Genomic DNA, 20,041 nt, shown 5'->3' with positions numbered 1-20,041 from the left:
ACATTCCTAGCTCTAAGGCATTGTAGGGGGGCATCAACTAGGCTCGCAATCGATCCTTGGGGACAAATATACTGGGAGACCCCAACTGCTGTACTGAATTAAGAATATGCAGACTGCGACTTGCTGAAGGAGCAGGCAAAAGCCACTCACAGGAGGTTGACAGGTGGCTCCCTAGAGATCCAAGCTCCTGCTTTGGGTATATGAGATGTGCAGGGTCCTTCTGACTGAAGGTGGGGTTTCAGTACACCCTTATCAAAGTAAATGGAGGCACAAGATTTATGAGTTACAGAGCCCAGAAACAAGGAGACACAAGGACCCAGGGAAGGGCAGGCCTCCATCCCACATTCCCAGTGAACAGGACATGGCAAGTACCCAGTTACTTAGGAGTGGATGGGGCTGAAGTCCCTAAATTTTCATAGGCTTACCTCTGCATGATTGTTCTACAAGGCACCTGGAAAATCAAAGTGGGAATCCTAGGCAGATCCTGATCTAAGGTTAAGCTCACTGAAAGGTAGGAGAAAGAAAACAGGGATTCACATTCACTGGGATCCCTCTGGATGCCAGAGTCATTGATAGGCATTTCTGCCTACCTTTCAGATTGATTTCATTGGATGATATTTCAGCCTCATGGTCTCAGTCTCTCACATTTGGAAATTTGCTTTCCAGGGTGGCACAGCTTGCACTGGGTGGGATAGAATCCGTTACCTTCCCTCACAGCCCACAGACACCTGAGTATGGGACAGGCAGTGTGGGTGGTTGGTAGCCTTCCATCACCCTGAAACCACGTTGGATCTGGGGAAGGAGAGATTACCTGGAGAATGAGAAACAGCTCAGGGTTCAAGAGCACAGTTTTTGGAGAAAACTCATGAATTTGTCCCTAAAGGAGCTGTGGCAACTTCTCTTAATTCTGGGACTGGACACCTTGGCTCAAGACACAGCTTTTGACTCAGGTCCTCTTTCCAGAGTCTCGAGCTCAGTCTGGGCTCTTACATGGTTACAAATCTATAGAGGCCAAAACGATTCAGTTTTTAACTTTTATTTCAGAGTGCTGGTCAGTGATCCATCAGAAACCTGGTGTCAGAGACGTGATGTGCCTGGGGACCCCTGTGTCTCCTGCAGACCCCCAGAAATGTGGATTTCGGCTATGCCACTTCATTACTGTATTTTCACAGATGCTCCAAGGGGAATGCTTATAGCTGTTCAGGGGTCTGGAGAATGAATAACGGATTGTCTTCACCAACAGTCTTTTTATTGACTTTCACTGTCTTGACAGTTATGATATTTGTGGCAATGCCAAAGAGAAAAGCAGTGATCAAGGCATACATTCTACCACAGATCACTCTGAGATATACCACGGATTCATGACTTTGCCTGACTGACCGCATTCTTCTTGGAGGGGGTCCACTGTCTATGCTCCCACCAGCACCTCGTTTAATGCACCGTGGAGGGTCCCAGCCTATGTGGCAGTGGCAGTTCCTGTTGTTGTTGCACATCCCTCTGTGACTGCATTTCTCAGGGATACAGTCATAATTCAGCTGAGCCATACTGCCGTTGCAGTAGGTATCCTGACAGAACTTTCCAGGAGCGCAGGGGGTACCGGTTCTCACATGACCAACATCAGTTGTTCCTGTGCTACGATGTGAATCCAGCCCAAAACACCAGAACCCTGAGATCTCAGACTGATGGAATCCAACATGCTCTTGCAACTGAGGGAGATGAGTGACATTACTACACTGCAACCTTCCGCACTGTATGTCTGTATGGGAACAGGGTTTAGATTTGAATTCCCCTGGGGATCTTCTGCAGTGTCCATATCGGCTGCCTTTTTGATTTATGGTATAGCAGACATCTTCACCGTTCACAGCATTTTTGCCAAAGATTTCTTGGCAGTGCATAGTGCGGTCAGTGCAGTTTCCATGATAGCAGTAGCCTTCTTCAGTGCATGGGGTTCCATCCTGCATATAGAAGTCATCGGGGCACGCCAAGGACATCCCATGGCAGTACTCTGGAAGATCACATATATTTTGGATTGGTCTGCAGAGTGTCCCAGCAATGGAATAGGTACAGTTTGTACAGCATCTGCCTGTATCACATTTGCTGCCAGGGGTTAAGATACAGTCACTTGTACAACACGGATTGTTGTAGCACTGCTTGAAGGAGCCACAGTCACACTCCTCGCCTGGTTCCACCTCATAGTTTCCACAACGATCATGGGTCAGGCTTTTATTGAAATAGAACATATCTCGGACGAACATGCACTCAGCATTATTAACCACTACATGCTGGATATGAACGAAGGAACAGTTACTGAAAGAATCTGTCATAACAGGGTATCTATTCATAATGCAGGTGGACCTCCTCTGGCACACACAAAGCGAATGGTCATAATAAATACCAATAGATAAGGCTATTTTTTGTGTTACTAAAACAGACAACAGTAAGAAATGTCTGCCTAGAGAAGCAAGTGAGATGAGGGAACTCTCTCTGCATATTCCGTACAGGACTGGCTGAAACTGAAGTTCATGTGGCGCGTTTCTGTTCATAAGTAAAGCTGTATGTGGTTTAAAAACCTCAAACAAGTGTCTTTCAAAATAGTTATGAATTGGACTCCCTGGCACGTGAAAACTGTCCAAGACGACTGGATCTGCCTGATTATAAATAACCATGGAGGAAATATAATGTCTTATATCAATACTTTGAAGCATTGAGTCAGTCAAACTAACTAGTCTTATTAGGAATTGGGCACATTTTGACACATTGTTGAACACAGTATACATTGTTTTGGAACTGAGAGTAAGTCCTTTCAAAATTCCTTGATGGGATGAATACAACTTACTAGCAATCCGGGGGACTGCAGTGACATTTGCTTGAGAGAACAGGGGGTCCCTATCCTCCTTATATCCCAGTTTATAAGTAGGTCCCGTTGCATTGGTGTCTGCCACTATCTGAGAAACAACGTGTTCAAACCGTTGGGAATCGCTGAGGGGTCTGATTTCATAGGCAGAGTCATCCAACTTCATGATACCTTCAAGGCCCCCATAGCACGTGTCCATGGTGACCATGGAAAGAGGAATCTCCTCCAGGTAGCCGAGGTAGTAACAGTCTGGAGGGATGAAGGGATATTCCATCTGCAAGGCTCCCTGATCATCCTGAGTCATCATCAGCAGATGTCTGGACCAAAACAGTTTCTTGCGTCGCATGTGGATAATGTGTCTCTTGCCCCCAAAACTCAGGCTATAGGACAGCCAGCGAGGCATCTGAAGGCCCTTGCCGTGGTGCAGCTCCTTCTTGGGAATTACCACCTCAGAGGAGATATAGCGCCATGAGGGACGGCCTTGAGAACCCTGGACAGGATCCAGCACTGCCCAGAGTGCAAACAGCAAGAGGGGCGCCCTCAGGGTGACCTGGCCCTCTGCCAGCCTCATGCCCCTGCTCAGGGACATCTGCCAGGGAGAATGGATAAATGGAGGATGCTCAGCAACTGCAGGTCTAGACCCTCTGACAGAACAGAGGGATGAGTTGGGCAGCCAAGGCCCTAAACCTGGGGGCCACCTGTGAGGTTAGGTAACAGTCACAGGGCGTGGCAGTGGGTGGCCCTCACATCAGTTCAGCTGGGCTGGATGTGAGAGAGGCACGTGAGTCATGTGGTATGTGCTCAAGCCCATACCCATGTCCAAGAGTGCTCACATGGACATGGGTATGGGCTTGCACCCAGAGGCATGGCTCTATTCATCACATTCAGTCTTTCCTCCAGCTACTTGAATATGGGATGTACAATCATAACACCCTTAACTTCTCTACCAACTCCATCTCCTATGGTACTGCTGGGTCACTTCCAATGGATTACTACTTTTACTCATGGAGACCATTGCTTTATACCTCCATGGGATGTGGAGGTAGACATTGCCAATTTTGCATTTATAGTTGATGAAAACAATTGCTCTGTAGTTTTAAGTATCTTATTCTGGTTGGAAATTAGTTAGCAAGCCATTTTATCATTTTAGTCTTTTCTTTGAAGCTTCCTCTGAGCTTACTGAGGAAAACATTTCCAAGTATTCCATGTGATTGGTGAACCACAAGGTTGTATTTTATTTTATTTTATTTTTCTTATGCCCGATGATAAGAACAGAAACTACTGGTAACCATTTGTGAGCCCCAGGATTTTTTCCCTCTAATCCTTTATTGTGGTTCTTTTCTGGCCTCTGACAGTCTCCTCACATGCATGTGTGGTTCTCTCCTCAGCTGGAGATGCAGGGGAGCTGAGGTAACTTTGGCAACTTGTACCATGGAGTCTGCACATGATCAAAAGATGTTATCAACTATACACTCCCTTGTTTGATTAAGTACCCTCTACTCCTTTAAAATCCCCTGGGTCAGGCAGAAACCTCACTATTGGCTTTTAGACAAGAGTCTGCATTCTTCCGATGTGGCTGGCTTCCTGAATAAAGCTCAAATTCCTTTCCCACTAAAACTAAAACCTTGAACATTGACCTTTCCAGTAGCAGGTATCTGAATTTGTGTTTTAGTAACAGTAAAACAGAGAGTAGTATGGCAGTTGCCAGGGGCTGGCAGGGAGGGGCCAGAAGAGTAGCATATCAAGAGGTATGATTTTCTGTTATGCAAAATGATTAAATTATAGAGGTCTTCTCCACAACATTACACATGTAATTAACAATACTATAATGTATGGTCAAGATTTTGTGAAGAGGGTGGATCTCATGTTCAGTGAGATCTTACCACAATACAAAAGTGGAAGACATGAAATCGCTTCTCACATGAAAATCTACTGAACTGCATCGACACACTTTCTACTAATAATGTAAAAATAATGTTAAAAAATCATTTACAGGGGTGCCTGTGTGGCTCAGTCTGTTAAGCGTCGAACTTCAGCTCAGGTCATGATCTCAGAGTTCATTGGTTCGAGCCCAACCTTGGACTCTGTGTTGACATCTCAGAGCCTGGAGACTGCTTCAGATTCTCCCTCTCTCTCTGTCCCTCCCCTGCTCATGCTGTCTCTTTCTGTCTCTCAAAAATAAATAAAAATGTTAAAAATTAAAAAACCTTTACGTATTTTGAATTCTAACCCTAAGAATATGTCGTTTGTAAATATCTTCTCCCATTCTGTGCGCTGCCTCTTAGTTTTATCGACTGCTTTCTTCAGTGTGCATATGCTTGCTATTTTGAGGTAGTCCCAATAGTTCGTTTTATGCATATATGTATGTATGTATTTAATTTTGGCCTTGACCCTGGCCATGACTGAGACCATGACTCTGACCCCAACCCTGACTGTGACACTGACTGTGACCCTGACCGTGACCTGTGTCAAGAACTCAGCTGTGTGCACAGACCTCAGTGGCTCCTGAGACATATACAAAGTCCAACATGTGGAAAGCTAAATGTCTTTTTTTTTTTTTGACACAGAAGTACATCTATCAAATCTGATGACCAATATAGCCGAAAAGACACAGCACAGAATCTCTCATGAAATCTGAAGTTCATCTTTGAGTATGAAAATAGAATTGTCCATATGTTATGAAGACCATGCCATGGAATTGTATAACCAGAGTCTATAAATTTAAAAACAAGATAACACTGAGTTACCAGAGACCAATTAGGAAACAAGTTGACACTGAGAAAGACCAGAAAAAAACAAGACTTTTAAGTACATTGTAAATCAATAAGTTATTCACAGGCAACCAATCATCATGAAAATGAAAATTATAGCTAAAAGAGTGGGACTCATAAAAAGAAATAGTAAAAATGGTAAAATTTTGTGAAAATCAAATATTTTTTCTGCCCACATGAACATCAACAGCAGTAGGACAATAGTAAAAAATTGCATAACCACCAAAGGCCCTGCATCCGGAATATGTTAAGAACCCTCAACACTCAATAGCCAAACAGGCAACAACCTTCTATAAAAGAAGCACAGCCTTGTAAAGACATCCCATCCAAGAAGATATAGACACATTAGGTAAGGACAAGAGAACACTCTTCACATCAGGGATTGTCAGAGAAATTCAAATCAGGAACACAGAGATGCCCTATACATGCATCACAATGGCTCAGGTATGTAGGGAACATACACCATTCAGGTGAGCATACAGCACATGTAGGGCCTCAAACACTGCAGGTAGGAATGAAAAATGAACACTAGCTCTGGAAAACTATTGACTGTCGCTTATGAAATTATACATGAATAACTTAATATGTAAACTGTAAATACCACTCCTGAGTGTTTACTCCAGAAGAAAGAAACCCCATGTTCACAAAATAACGGTTGTGTAAATATTTATAGGATCTTTATTAGTGTTAGAAGCTAAGAATAAGCTAAGTCTTTCTAAATGTAAAGGAATGAACCAAGTGCAAAACTTTTATCAATGGGATGCTCGCACCCTATGCGCCCCCCAACGGTGGAGGGGTGTCAACTTTTGCATCCCCCTCTCGATGATGAGGGCACTCTCATGAAGATGATGGAGCGGTGTCAGGCCAGTAACCCCCACCAATGAAGGGGAATCCCCATTCGATGATGGAGGCACCTCCCCATTGACGATGGAGGGGTGTCAATCTTACATCTCTTCATCCACCAAGGACCACTCCCCAATCGATGATGAGTTGCACCTCTCCATTGAAGATCAGGTCATCCCACCATCGATGATGGAGGCACCACCTCATCGACGATGGACGGATGTCATGACTGCACCCCGGAGTCGATGCAGGGGCACCCCCAATCAAGGATGGAGGCACCACAAAATTGATGATGGAGGCACCTCCCCATCGACGAAGGTGGGGGACACACCCGTACCTACCATTGCAAAGTGGCACACCACCATCGTTGATGGAGGCACACCCCTATCAACGATGGAGGGGTGTCATGCCTTCACCCCCACAACGACGAAGGGGCACCACACCATCAATGAAAGAGGCACCCTTCTTAGATGAGGGATGGGTGTCATGTCTGCATCCCCATATCGATGGAGGAGCACCCCATATCTATGCAGGGGCACCCCACATCGACGATGGACGGGTGTCACACCTGCACTCCCCCATCGACAAAGGCGGGGCCTGTTCATCAATGATATAGCAGAGGTGTCACGCATCAACACCACATCAATAATGGTATTACACCCGTTTGAACATGGAGTCAGCACCCACTGATGATGGAAGGGCGTCAACGCTTGCATCCCCTCACCTCCACGGTGGCGGAGTGTGGCGCTGGCACCCCCCCCCCACACCGACAGTGGAGGAATGACATCTCTATTAAATCAGATGTTACTGTGCGAGTTTGAGCCCCATGTTGGGTTCCCTGTGTGCAAGTTCCAGCCCCACGTTGGGTTCCTCCAATGTGCAAGGTGGAGCCTCACGTCGGGCTCCCTCGTGTTTGAGTTCGAGCTCCGAGTCGGGATCCCGCGGTATGCGAGTTCGAGTCTGGCATAGGGCTCCTGCAGCGTGCCTGCTCTAGCCCGGCATCTGACTCCCTTGCTCTCTGAGTTTGAGCTCCGCGTCTGGTTCCCCTTTTGTGCGAGTTCGAGTCCTGCATGGGGCTTGCTCAGTGTGCAAGTTCGGCCCCGCGTGGGGCTTGCTTAGTGTGCGAGTTCAAGCCCCGAGTCGGGTTCCGCGTTGTGTTGTGCAAGCTCGAGGCTTGCTTCAGGCTCCTGTGGTGTGCCTGTTCGCCCTCCGCGTTGGGCTCCCACGCTCTTGGAGTTCGAACCTGGCATCGGGCTCTCCCAGTTTGGGAGTTCTAGCCTGGCCTTGGGCTCCTATTGTGTGCCTGTTAGAGCCCCACGTGGGATCCCACGCTCTCTGAGTTGGAGCCTCATGTCGGGCTCCCCTTTTGTTCGAGTTCGAGCCCCGGTGGGCTCAGTGCTGTCGGCTTGGAACTTTGAGCCTGCTTCAGAACCTGTCTCTCTCTCTCTCTTTCTCTCTGCCCCTTCTCCACTTGTGTTCTTCCTCTTTCTCTCTCTTTCTCCCTCTCTCTGAAAAATAAGGATAAAAAATTTTAAACCAGCCGCTTCCTGGATGGCGGCCAGGAGACGGCGCTGCCTCCACGGACCAGTTAACTGTGCGTGTCCTGCACTACCGCCACTGCCTGCAGGGGGCGCCGGAGCGCTGATCCCTGACTCCAGCGCGCGCATGCGCACTCAGCCTGCCTCCGGCATTAAGCGTAGCTCTGCTTTCTCCGGACCAGCTGTGGGGGGCACGGGAGGAGGTGGGGCCGCGGCCACAGGGACAGAAACCGGTTCTCCTCAGGACCCCCTTTGAAAGCTTCCTGAGGACGTGTGGTCGCGTCCACGCTGGCAAGAAACCCCCCACCTTAGGACCAGCTGTGGAGGATTCGGGAGGATGTGGGCCCAAGTCCACAGGGACAAGAAGCAGGTCTCCTCAGGACACGCCGCGGGAGGAGTCGGTGAGGAGAAAGCGAGGCCGGGGCGGGGGAGGCGGGAAGGAGGAGCTTCCTGAGCCGACGCCGTTGAAGAGGTCGGTGGTCCAGTGGATCCCGCGGGCGGGGGAAGGGCCCGCCGCGGCGGGGTGCGCGGGGTGACGCGGGGCCCCGCACGGGGCTCTGCATGCAACCATTGGGTCTTCCCTTTCCGGGCTCCGCGGCCGCGGGCCCGCGCGTCGGTGTTTCCGCTCCGCGCAGACTGGGTTCCCGCCGCGTCCTCACGCGGTTTGCGGTCCAGGAGCAGGTGCCCGGGTGGTGCTCAGGCTCCCGCCACTGTGGGCACGCGAGTCCCCCCAGGCTCTGCGTGCAGGTCGGGGTGCCGGTTCCGTGTCTGACACGGCGTCGTGGGGAGTTCGGTGTCCACGGCCCCGGATGTGCCGGTCGCTCCTGGAAGGACGGACGTTGTCACAGGACGGATTCCTCCAGGTCCAGGAGCACAGAGTGGCTTTCCGTCCCCGCGCGTCTCCCTGCATTTCTGTCCCCAGTGTCCTGTGGTCCTAGACAGCAGGTCTGTCGCCTCCTCGCTCAGAGTCCCTCCCGGGAACTTGGTTCCTTCTGACGCATGTTTCAGTGGGTCCGTCTCTTCAAATCTCTTTCCAATGGGTCGTCCTGAGTGTGCAGATATGCACGTGGGGTTTCTGTGTCCATGTCGTGTCCTGCGAGTGTACGTATTTATTAGTTCTGTTTACCTTCAATATAACACCTCCAGCTTCTACCAGGAAAAATGGGTTTGCCTGGGACAGAGTATTTGTCCTCCTGTGCCTGGCGTATTTCACTCAGCATAATGACTGCAGGGTTCAATCCGTGTTGTAGCGGAAATTCAGGTCTTTTGTAAGGCTGAGCCGTATTCCGTTGTGTGCAGACCCCAATTTATTTACCCATCTGTCGGCCTTCACTTGGGTTGCTTCCATCTCTTGGCCACTGTGAAGAAGCTGCTATGACTAGGGGTGCCTGGGTGGCTTAGTCGGTTAAGCGTCCGACTTTCGCTTAGGTCATGATCTCTCGGTTTGTGGGTTCGAGCCCCGCGTCGGGCTCTGTGCTGACTGCCAGCTCAGAGCCTGGAGCCTATTTCGGAGTCTGTATCTCCCTCTCTCTCTGACCCTCCCCTGCTCACGCTGTCTCTCTCTCTCTCTCTCCTAGAAATAAAAAAAAAAAAAAAAGAAGCTGCTATGACTAAGGGAACGTGAATATCCGCTCAAGGCTTTGCTTTCAGTTTCCGTGTGTGTGTGTGTGTGTGTGTGTGTGCAGGGGTGGAGTTCTGTGCGCACTTTCTGAGGAACCACTGCACCGTGCTCTACAGCCGCTCTGTTTTCCTTGGTTCCTCTGTGGCAGAATAAGATTGCTGTTTATGGGTCGATCCAGTGTGTTTCTCCATTTACCCACCGATGGGCATTTGCATAGTTTTTCTACTTTGGCTATTGTGAACAGTGCTGCTGTGTATGCTTGTGCAAGTGCTCTTTTCTTAAACAACTGTTTCAGTTCTTTGGGATAGACATCTAGGAGTAGAATTGTGGAGCCAAATGATCATTCTGTGTTTTTATCTTCCTGAGGAAAACCCAAACCATTTTACATATACGCTCCACCACTTTACATTTCCACAGGCAGGGTTTCAGGGTTCCAATTTCTCAACATCACTGCTAACATTTATTATAGTTTTCTATATTATAGCAATTTTAGTGCATGTAAACGGGTATCTGACTGTGGCTTATATCTTCATTTCCATAAGGATTACTGATATTTAACATTTTCTCATATCTATTCACCATACATATGATCTCCCTTGGGAAACTATATCCAAGTCCTTTGACCATTCTGAAAACTGTGGGGTTTTTGTTGTTGTTGTTGTCGTCAATGAGTTGTACAAGCTCTTTATCTATCTCTAAAACAGACTCTTACCAGACAAATAATGTGCAAATATTTTCTTTCATTCTAGGCATTGTCTTTTCGCTTTTAGAATAGCAGCTTTTGAGGTACAAAGGTTTTTAATGCCGAGGAAACAATTTATCTTTCTTTCCTTGCTTGTGCTTTGGTGTCAGCTCTAAGAGCACTGTTAAACTCAGTGCTCATGAAGATTTATTTCCATTTATATCTTCTAGGGTTTACAAGTTTACCTCTTACATTTAAGCTTTTGATCCACTTTGAGTTAATGATTGTATGTGGTGTGAGGGTCAGGGTCCAATTTCATTCCTCTGCACATGGATAGCCAGTCATCTAACACCCTTTGTTGAAAAGACCATTGTTTCCTCAATGTCATGCTGTCCAATTTTGTCAGTTATCCATGGATGAATGGGTTTATTTCTGGGTTTTCAATTAAATCTCACTGATCTTTATGTAAATCTTTATGACTTCCCTGTGTTTATCCTCTCTGCAAAAGGGGCAGTGATTTCATCCTCTGGGGGTGACTCGGCAGATGTAGCACAGAGCCCTCAAACCGTTAGAGTCACCAAGCCTATAAATGAATTCTGTCTGAGCTGTATTGCTGTCAGGGTAGCCCTGGTAGGAGCAGACAGACCTCAGTTCAGGAGACAAGTGCTACCGTCGCCCTGACTTTGGGGAGGGGCACAGAAAGGTCACAGCTATAGGACTAAGAAGGGGATGCTTGGGACCTAAATCCAAAGCCCGCTGCCTTGAGCAGAGCTGTGGACTTGATGCCAGTGCTCTGGCCCATCTCCCCCAAGCTAAAGCAGCTCAGAGCCTGGGGCTCTAGACACCCAGGTGACCACCCTGTCACCATTCCCTGTGGCCTGAGCAGGGCCAGCCCATGGAATCCAGACCCCATGTCCCTGTGCTTAAGCCAGGTCACCACCAAACAGCTAGGCCTTGGTTAAACCCTTCAAGGCCTGCAGGCATCACCTGGGACCTTCCTCATGACTCTCGTATGGCAGCGGCTGCTCAAGAGAGGACAAGGGTGTCCAGCCTAATGGGTTCAGTGCCAGTTCTGTTATTCTCACTGTGTGACCCCGTGGTCTAGAACCCCTGCTGCCTAAACCAATTCCAGCCTGGAGTGGCCATATAACACATCCTGGCTCGTGAGGCCAAAGTGCAGGTCTACCTGGTGGAGCTTATGGTAAAAGACACCTGTCATGGTTCTTACCTTCCTCCCTCCCTCTTCTTTCTAACCGGTTTAGTGTCATGCTGGAGGTGTGGCAGCCACCATGGAAATGAAACTCACACGCTAAGGAAAACGGAGCAAATAGAAGGAACCCATGTCCCTGTGTGGCTGCTTGGTGTGCCCGGAAGCTGGGGCCTTCTGTGTCCAGATTGTGTTGCATAGAGCAATAAACCAGTCATGATTTTAAACCAATCCTGTTGATTTCTCTGCGGATGAAAGGATGTCTGCCTCATGGGGTTGAGATCGTGCAGGTAAAATGTGTTGAACAGAAACTGCTCAGTAACTTGGAACTAACTGTTGTTCTTGGTTGGTCTGCACCCTGAGCCATCACAGATACCGTGTGTTTGCCAATGAGGCACTACTGGCCTGACTGGTGTCTGAGTGAGCACCGAGCACTGGGAGGCTCCTGCCTTGCCCCGAGGCGCTGGAGAGGCCCACGGGGTCTGCCCTCATCACAGGAAGGATTCCTGTGCCCTGCCCCTGGCTCCACACCTTAGCTACAGAGTCCTCACAAGCCATTGTGATGGGGATTTGTGGTTGGGACACAGAGACTTTGATTCCATGCCATCTGCTGCCTCAACTGAGAATACATAAAGGTGCCTGGGACCTTCCTTCATTGAGGAAATGTTGACAGAGCATCGCGAGGTGCACTGACAGGACACAAGGTGACAAGAGGAAGGGACAGTCCTACACAGTCCAGAACAGATATAACAATCAAGATGGTGATTGGAGCTGAGAATGAGCTTCGGCAGAGGGTGACAGGCAGTGGGTTCGAGCGTGGTCTTCTCTGAGGAGGAGGGAGGTGCTGGGACAAGGGTGTGACTGGTATGTCGAAGGACCAGCAAGGGAGCAGAAAGGCTGGAGCTCAGGGAGGGCCAGCTGAGTGGTGAGGCCAGGGGGACGGGCAGGGGCTCGGGGGCCACAGGAGAGTCACATGTGGCCCCTGGGAGAATTTCATCTCCCCAAGACCTGGAGTTTTTGTCTGTGTCATCACAGATGTCCCCATACCTGGAATAGGACCTGGCCACAAGTAGGTACTAAGTAAATGTCCAGTGGGTGAAGGGACATAATGAGTATGCAAATACGCACAAAGAGACAGAGTCAGGCTGCACAGTGAGAATTAAACAGATGTGTACAGATGAGATAGAGTGGGGGAGAGGGAGAGACCGACAAGGTGGCTTGGGTTCCTAGGGGTTTTAAGACACCACTTTCCAGCCCTCACAAGGCTCAGCTGCACCCTGTCTATCCCCCACTGCTTCTTTACCGTAAATTCCCTCTATCCTTTACTCATCCAGGTGTCCTGTACCGCACATCCTCACAGAATTCCCGAGTCAGTTCCTGCCACCTGGGCCTGAGGGCTCTTCATTTTAACCAGTGGGATTCAGCGGGATCCTCGTGAAAGACTGTGCCCCTTCTCTGCCCCTAGGACAACGGCATCTTGTCTGTGTCATGTACTCTGGCTTTCACACTCATCTGTCCGTCTCCTTGCCCTGGGACAGGGAGAGCTTCACCTTGGCTCACCGCTCAGAAAAGCAAACTTTGGTAAATTCAGATCATTCCCTCCCAATACTAACCCAGGAGGAAAATTTCCTGGATTGGGATCCAATCAATATATTCCCACTCCCAGCACTAGACCAGGGAGTCCTGGGTCCCATTATGGGTGCAACACTTATGGGGGCGGGTAAAGAGATTGTGGTCCAGAGGGTTCTCAAACATAGCCAGACTGAGGCTTGAATCATGACACTGCTTGTCAACACAGTGACACGTAAGTCACTCTAGAACATAGGTCACGAGACATCCACTGACTTTGGCAGGGCTTACCAAAGTTGGGCTGAAGACAGGGGGGTTGGTATTGCTGTGGGTGACTGTGATCACAGCTGTCCCAGTAGAACTTAAACCTTCACCTTGGAAGTCAGCAGCCTGAATTCTCAGGGTGTATATGGGAGCAATCTGCAGACAAGCAGGTGACAGCACTGGGGATTATAGATGCAGGTTTGGCTCATCCACCCTGTAGCACCCAGAGAGTCGATGTGGAACATTTGAGACAGCAAACCTGGTGGACCCTCCCCTCCAGCAAATGACCAGCTTCCAGGGGCAAGGGTTCTGTCAGGCACTCAAGGAGAGGCTGACGTGCTGCTCCCCTTCTCAGCTTTCACATTTGCTCACCACTCACAGAAATAAACTTTGGTAAATTCAGGCCATCCTCTCCCAAAACTGACCCAGGAGAAAAGTTTCCTAGATTGGGTTCTGATCAGTATATTCCCAGTCCCAGCACTAGACCTGGGTCCTGGGACCCCCTTCAGTTATGTGTGCAACACTTATGGGGACTGCGATGCCAGTACTTTTCTATTTTCATCAGAAAATGTGATCTGAATTTGTGGGAAACAGAATCATTTCATTTTGTCAGATACAGGAGTGTCTTGTGGCTCACATTTCTAACTTACCCCAGTGCTACCTTAGGGCGTGCTGATGCCCAGGGCTCAACATCAGCCTGGGGGCATCAGCGGGAACCCTGTCTGTGGCTGTTAGATGCCTCTTCTGATCGGATGGTTCATGGTCTAATGGTCAGGAGTCTGTTCTGATTGGTTAAATGCCTATTCTGACTGGTTGGGAACCTGTTCTGATGTTTGTTCTGATTAGTCAGTGTTTGTTCTGACTTGTGCCTGAGCCTTACCAGTTGGGACAAATGTACATTTACCTGCACCATCCGGTAGCCCCTTCTCACCCCTGACCTGTTTGTCCAACCCGTAAGCGAGTACACTGATGACTCCTGTGTCCCAGTTGGTGGCGAACATGTTGGGGTGAGGCATCGAGGGGTCTTGGCTGAGAATGGTATAAGCAATGGCTGCATTGTAGGTGTTCTCATGGTCATCTGCGTCGGTTGCTGTGATTTGCATCACAGAGGATCCTGCAAGGACAAAGGGGAGAAGAGTTGATAATCCCAATAGCTAACAACCGGCAGGGCAATACAAATTAATATAGAAATCTAAAATTAAATGTGTGCCTTTTTTAGTCTATTGACTATACAGGTGACAAAAGCACTTATCAAGTGGTATAAGTTCTAGTTCAAATCACCAAATTATTATAATAATTTACAAATGATTTGCTTACTTTTTCCAGAAATCTTTAAGGTATCCTTTAAAAAATTTAGTTATTATTTTTCTTTTTAAAGATTATCTATTTAAGTAATCTCTATACCCAACATAGGGCTTGAACTCATGACCCCAACCAAGAACAAGAGACACTCCCTCCACTGACTGACCCAGCCAGATGCCCCAGGGCATCTTTTAAAAAATGTATTTTACTTTATTTTCTAAGTTTTTATTTAAATTCCAGTTAGTTAAAATACAGTGTAATATTAGTTTCAAGTGGAGAATATAGTCACTTAACAATTCCATACCTCACCCGGTGCTCATCCTGACAAGTGCACTCCTTAATCCCCATCTCCTGTTTAACCCATCCCTCACTCCCCTCCCCTCTGGTAACCATCCGTGTGTTCTCTGTAGTGAAGAGTCTGTTGCTTGGTTGCCTCTCTCTCTCTTTTCTCTTTAGAGCATCTTTTGACATGGCTGTCACTGTGGGGTCCTCGTCCCTCATTAACGTGAGACTTCAGGGTGCTGAGATACTATCAGGTGCTCAAGGGCAGGGTGAGGAGGCTGTTTCCTAGCTCATCTTCCCAGCTGTTCTACTGATCTCAGGTCTCTTGTGCCCTTCTTCCTCTGCCATTGTCAGGGGGTCCTGTCTGGACACGGGCCACATGTCTAGAGCTGGAGCCAAGCATATAAGCCAGATGGAGAGACGTGGTGAGAGGGTGCGCAAAGGCAGGTGGGTGCAGTGCCTTCATGGTTGCTAGAACCAAGCCCCTGGAGTTTGGTCCGCTGAGAGAACCTGAACCAGATGAGTACCCTACGTGGATGATCAGGAGACAGCCAGTGCTGACCAGCGAGCCGTGGTTTGTGGTAGGGCCAAAGGCAGCAACAAGATAGAAAAGACAGAGAAAAAGAGGAAGCAAGCATTAGTGGCTGTTATGGAGGGCCAGAAGGGGAAGAAAGCTTCCATCACGATGTCATTTCACATGAAATACCCTGTGATTTTTTGGTTTCATTTATCTTCAGTCCCAGAGAATGAGGACCTCAACATCCATTCCCAAAATGTCTGGTTGGAAGCTGTGAGCACATGGTCTCGTCAGTGTTGCCTGTGATGCCATCACAGGATCCACAGGTTTAGTGTCATGTCTGGAAGTGTAACAGCTCCTCGATGTGTAAGTAAGAACCTATTGGAACCAGAGTGCCCCTGAATCAAGAATAATCAGTCAGATTCTTGTTTGTAGGAGCATGGTTAGGAAATATATAGGGAGAAATGGAAACTGATGCAGAAAGGGTGTGTCGAGAAAGCTATGAAATGAGAATGGCCACAAGGTAGAGGAGGCTCTGTCAGTGGCACCAGTTACAGAGATGCAGAAGCCAGCAGATGCAGATGGGACATAGAGACAGAAGTGAGGTAACCAGTGGGCACCACCTGGACATTAACAGACCCATGATTCCCGGACTTCCTTCATCCCAGAGGGACCTTCCTGCTTTATGGTCCCTGTTGACCCCTCTTTGTGGGATCCTTTCCACCTGTAGCCTTCCCCAGTCCCAACTTTTTTGAGCAAGACTGAGAGGGTTTCTGTTGCTTGAAACCCCACCCTAAAAAAAAAAAAAAAGAAAGAAAAACGTCATCACAGTCCTTGATCTGTCCCTTCCAACCTCCAAGGGGAAACCTTCTGTACACTGGAGCCCAGGGTGTGGATTCGTAAGATCTCCTCTGGTTTTATACTTTACTTCCCCAGATTCTTTGTATTGTCCCCTGATTTCACTGCCATGTGTCACTAAAACCCTCCATTGTTCAAATTGACCTGGGTGTGCTCTTTCCATCACCGACGCCTCAAAGACCACCTGGGTGAATTCAGGCTTGTTGTCATTCTGGTCTCCCACTGTGATCACAGTCTCCATCGGCTCTTCCACAGCATTCCCAGTTGAAGACACAGCATGAAGGAAAAGCTGAAAAGCAATAAACGTGAGGCAGAGGCACATGGCATACCCCAGCCAGTGGGCGTCCATCCCACAGAAGGCCCACTGCAGTGAGAGCCCACCTTCCGACTTGGTCTCATGTTTTAGTACCTGGGAGTCTGAGGAAACAGCACTTATTCCAACCTGGGTAATGTCACTGAAGGTTGCATCTGCTGTCTCCTCAGTGTTTTCTGGTGTGATGTTCAGGGTAGAGTGTTAGCTATCAACCTATCCACCTTCTCCCTTGTCCATGGGAAGTGGCTCATCTGCGCACATTGCCTCCCATGCAGCTGGATGTAACCACGTGACCACGTTCTCAAGGTGGGATCATGAGGACTGAGGGCTCTGATTTCTGCTGCACTGACCCTTTCTCCCTTCTCAGGTGTGGAATGTGGACCTAGCAGAGAACTCACTTAGAATCTGCGAATGAGGGCCATGACTTTAGGAGGAGAGCAAAGTGAGGCTTTATTTGGGCCTCAGTTTCCCTCAGAGGGGTATGGTAGAGAGTCTCCCGGACAAGACCCCCTGGAGAGCTGTATTTAAAGGACACTCAGCTAACATGCTGAGAACTTACCCAGAACTAGTCATTGTTCAAAGTGCTTTACATATATTAACCCAACAGCAAAAGGAAGCTGAGGGGCTCACTGCCACAGTTGGGGCTACAAAGTAAAGAAGTGTCAGAACTGGGGTCTCACCATAAGTTGTTTCACTCTGGATCCTACACTCGTAACATTTGGAGATTGCCTAGAATGTTCCAGTCTAGAGTCACACAACCCGCTCATTCTCTCTGCTCCACCCTGTCTTGCCACTTTCTCTCCCCCTGCTGCACCTTTGTCTTTGCTGCAAGGGTCCTGTCTTCCTCTCTCTAGAATGGGACTCTTCATTATGTGTCTTTGCAGCTAACAGCAGTGGCAGAAACTATAACAACAGTCTACATCCCCCTCCAGTACCGCTGTCTTCCCTGAGCTCAGAGGTTCGCATCTCACAGCACCCTCACCTCAGTGAGTCTTGGAACTTGTCCGCAACTGCAGAGCTGGTTCTTAAGTTACAAATCCCAGATCTGTACCCCAGCTCTGCCCCACTCTACCCTCTTAACCCTCATGTGTGGTATCTGGAATATAATAGGTGATCAAAATTCTTCATAAGTAACTTCAAAAATTAAACGGCTGTCTGAAATATTTAGAAAATGAGATGGTTGCCCTAATGCCAGTGCCCCAGCCCTGAAAGCCATATAGGAGACACTCACAACAGAGTGGGATTCCTGCTGTCTGTCCAGGGGCATTGTCCCCTTTAGCCATCCTGTTTATCTGTCCATTATAAACACACCATAAGGAGGTTTCTCAGCGCCCATGCCAGTGATGCTGTAGAAAACCCGGACTTCCTTGCTTTTGTCAGATTTGACCTGAGGACAACACAGAAGCAGAACAGCAAAGAAGGACCCCAGTCAAGTATAAATCTCTCTCCGTAGGGAACCCTAGAATGAAACCAGAGTCTCTCCTTTGCAATACCTGAGCCACCATTTTTGGGAATGGGCCTTTGTCATTCTCGCTGATGGGGATGGGAGGGACAACCCAGTCTCTCTTCTGCCTTCTGAGACCGAAGTGGGCATGAGGGAACATCAGCACCTCCATCTGGTGTCCAGAGAGAGTACCCTAAAAGGACAGGAGGTGAGGGACCATAGCACAGGCTTAACTGTTCAGTAAAGCCAGCTCTTGTACACACCCACTGACCTGCTGGAGGGTCTTGTTGCCACGTAGATCTTCCACCACCAACCCCAGCTTCTGAGGCATCCCTTGGCCTCAAAGGGATGGCTGCAAAGCCAATGAGAAGCAGGTTAAGAACATAGGGGACAATTGTCTTTGGGACAATGTCCGTGGTCCAGCCTGGATGTCAGTACTCAGTGTTTTGTTTCTCTCCAGAAAACAATGGCTTCCACCTCCACCGTGGCCTCCTGGGTTTCCCAGTACTTTCCTGTGTAGAGGAGGCTGAGAAGGGGGCTCTGAGACATCATGGGAGGGGTTAGGTGGAGCGAACATATTCTCCCTGAATCCAGAAGATCAGAGAACTTCCTTGAGGAATGAATACAGCGCATGTTTTAGTCTATATAAAAACTAGGCTAAACTCTGGTATACAAACTCTTTCTGGAAACACTTTTCATGTCCAATGACAGAGGATTGGTTCAACCATAGCCCCATTCTGGTCATGATGTAACAGTAAAACTGCAAGGAAAGTGTTCAGGATACTTTGTGAAGGGAAAGAGGCAGGCGAGAAAGTGGGATAAAGTAACTACATTTTTTAAATGTTCTATTTATTTCTGAGAGAGAGAGACAGCATGAACAGGGGAGGATCAGAGAGAAAGGGAGATACAGAATCTGAAGCAGGCTCCAGGCTCTGAGCTAGCCGTCAGCACAGAGCCCGACGCGGGGCTCAAACCCACGAACCATGAGATCATGACCTGAGACGAAGCCAGTCACTTAACTGACTTAGCCACCCAGACAACCCGGATAAAGATAAAGAAAGTAAGATAGAGGCTCTGTAGAGTTTGTGAAAGAAAAATGTACAAGTATCCAAGTGTGTGTGCAGTTATTTTCATGCGATGAACAGAAAGCTGTAACTTGCTGTATTAATTGATGCCCCTTCTGAAAAATGGAATTATTTACTGGGTGGTTTTTATTTTTGGTATTTTCTTAACTTTTATTTATTTTATTTTGTTTTTTTTTTAAATGTTTATTTGTGTGAGAGAGAGGCTGGGGGAGGGGCAGAGAGAAAGCGAGGACAGAGGATCTGAAGCAGGCTCTGTGCTCACAGGAGTGAGCCTGAACTCCATGGGGAGCTCGAACTCACGAACTGTGAGATCATGTCCTGAGCTGAAGTTGGATGCTCAACCAACTGAGCCACTCAGGTGCCCCGTTATTTTTATTTTTTAAAGATTTTATTTGATTTTAATTTTTTTTCATTTATTTATTTTTGAGAGAGAGGGAGACAAAGTGTGAGTGTGTGAGGGGCAGAGAGAGAGGGAGACACAGAACTTGAAGCAGTCTCCAGGCTGTCAGCACAGAGCCCAATGTGGGGCTCGAACTTGTAAACCATTAGATCACGGCCTGAGCCGAAGTTGGATGCTTAGCTGACTGAGCCACCCAGGCATCCCCAAAGAATTTATTTTTAAGTAATCTCCACACCCAAAGTAGGGCTCGAACTCAGGACCCTAGATCAAGAGTTGTGTTTACTACTGATTGAGCCAACTAGGCATCCCTGTATTTTCTTAACTTAAAAAAAATAACAACTGCATATTATCAGAAAAAAAACAATAAAACACAACCAAGTTGTTGCTGTTAAGTATGTCGGTGTTAAGTATGAGAGCAGGGCACCTGAGTGGCTCAGTTGGTTAAACATGAGACTTTGGCTCAGGTCATGATCTCATGGTTCCATGAGTTC

General features: G+C 48.1%; 1 protein-coding gene across 1 annotated transcript; it reads right to left on the bottom strand.

Annotated features, from left to right (window-relative positions):
* Nucleotides 1-1,057: 1,057 nt before the first annotated feature.
* Nucleotides 1,058-3,443, bottom strand: LOC144218278 (disintegrin and metalloproteinase domain-containing protein 21-like). The gene has a single exon (XM_077748131.1). It carries the CDS (start codon nucleotides 3,441-3,443, stop codon nucleotides 1,191-1,193), a length of 2,253 nt encoding a protein of 750 aa, XP_077604257.1. The 3' UTR covers nucleotides 1,058-1,190.
* Between the last annotated feature and the right edge of the window lie 16,598 nt (nucleotides 3,444-20,041).

Source organism: Crocuta crocuta, unplaced genomic scaffold, assembly GCF_008692635.1.
Source record: "Crocuta crocuta isolate KB4526 unplaced genomic scaffold, BGI_CrCroc_1.0 scaffold792, whole genome shotgun sequence".
NCBI classification, from domain to species: Eukaryota; Metazoa; Chordata; class Mammalia; order Carnivora; family Hyaenidae; genus Crocuta; species Crocuta crocuta.
Note: the sequence above shows the minus strand (reverse complement) of the source record. Positions and strands in the feature narration are given on the sequence as shown.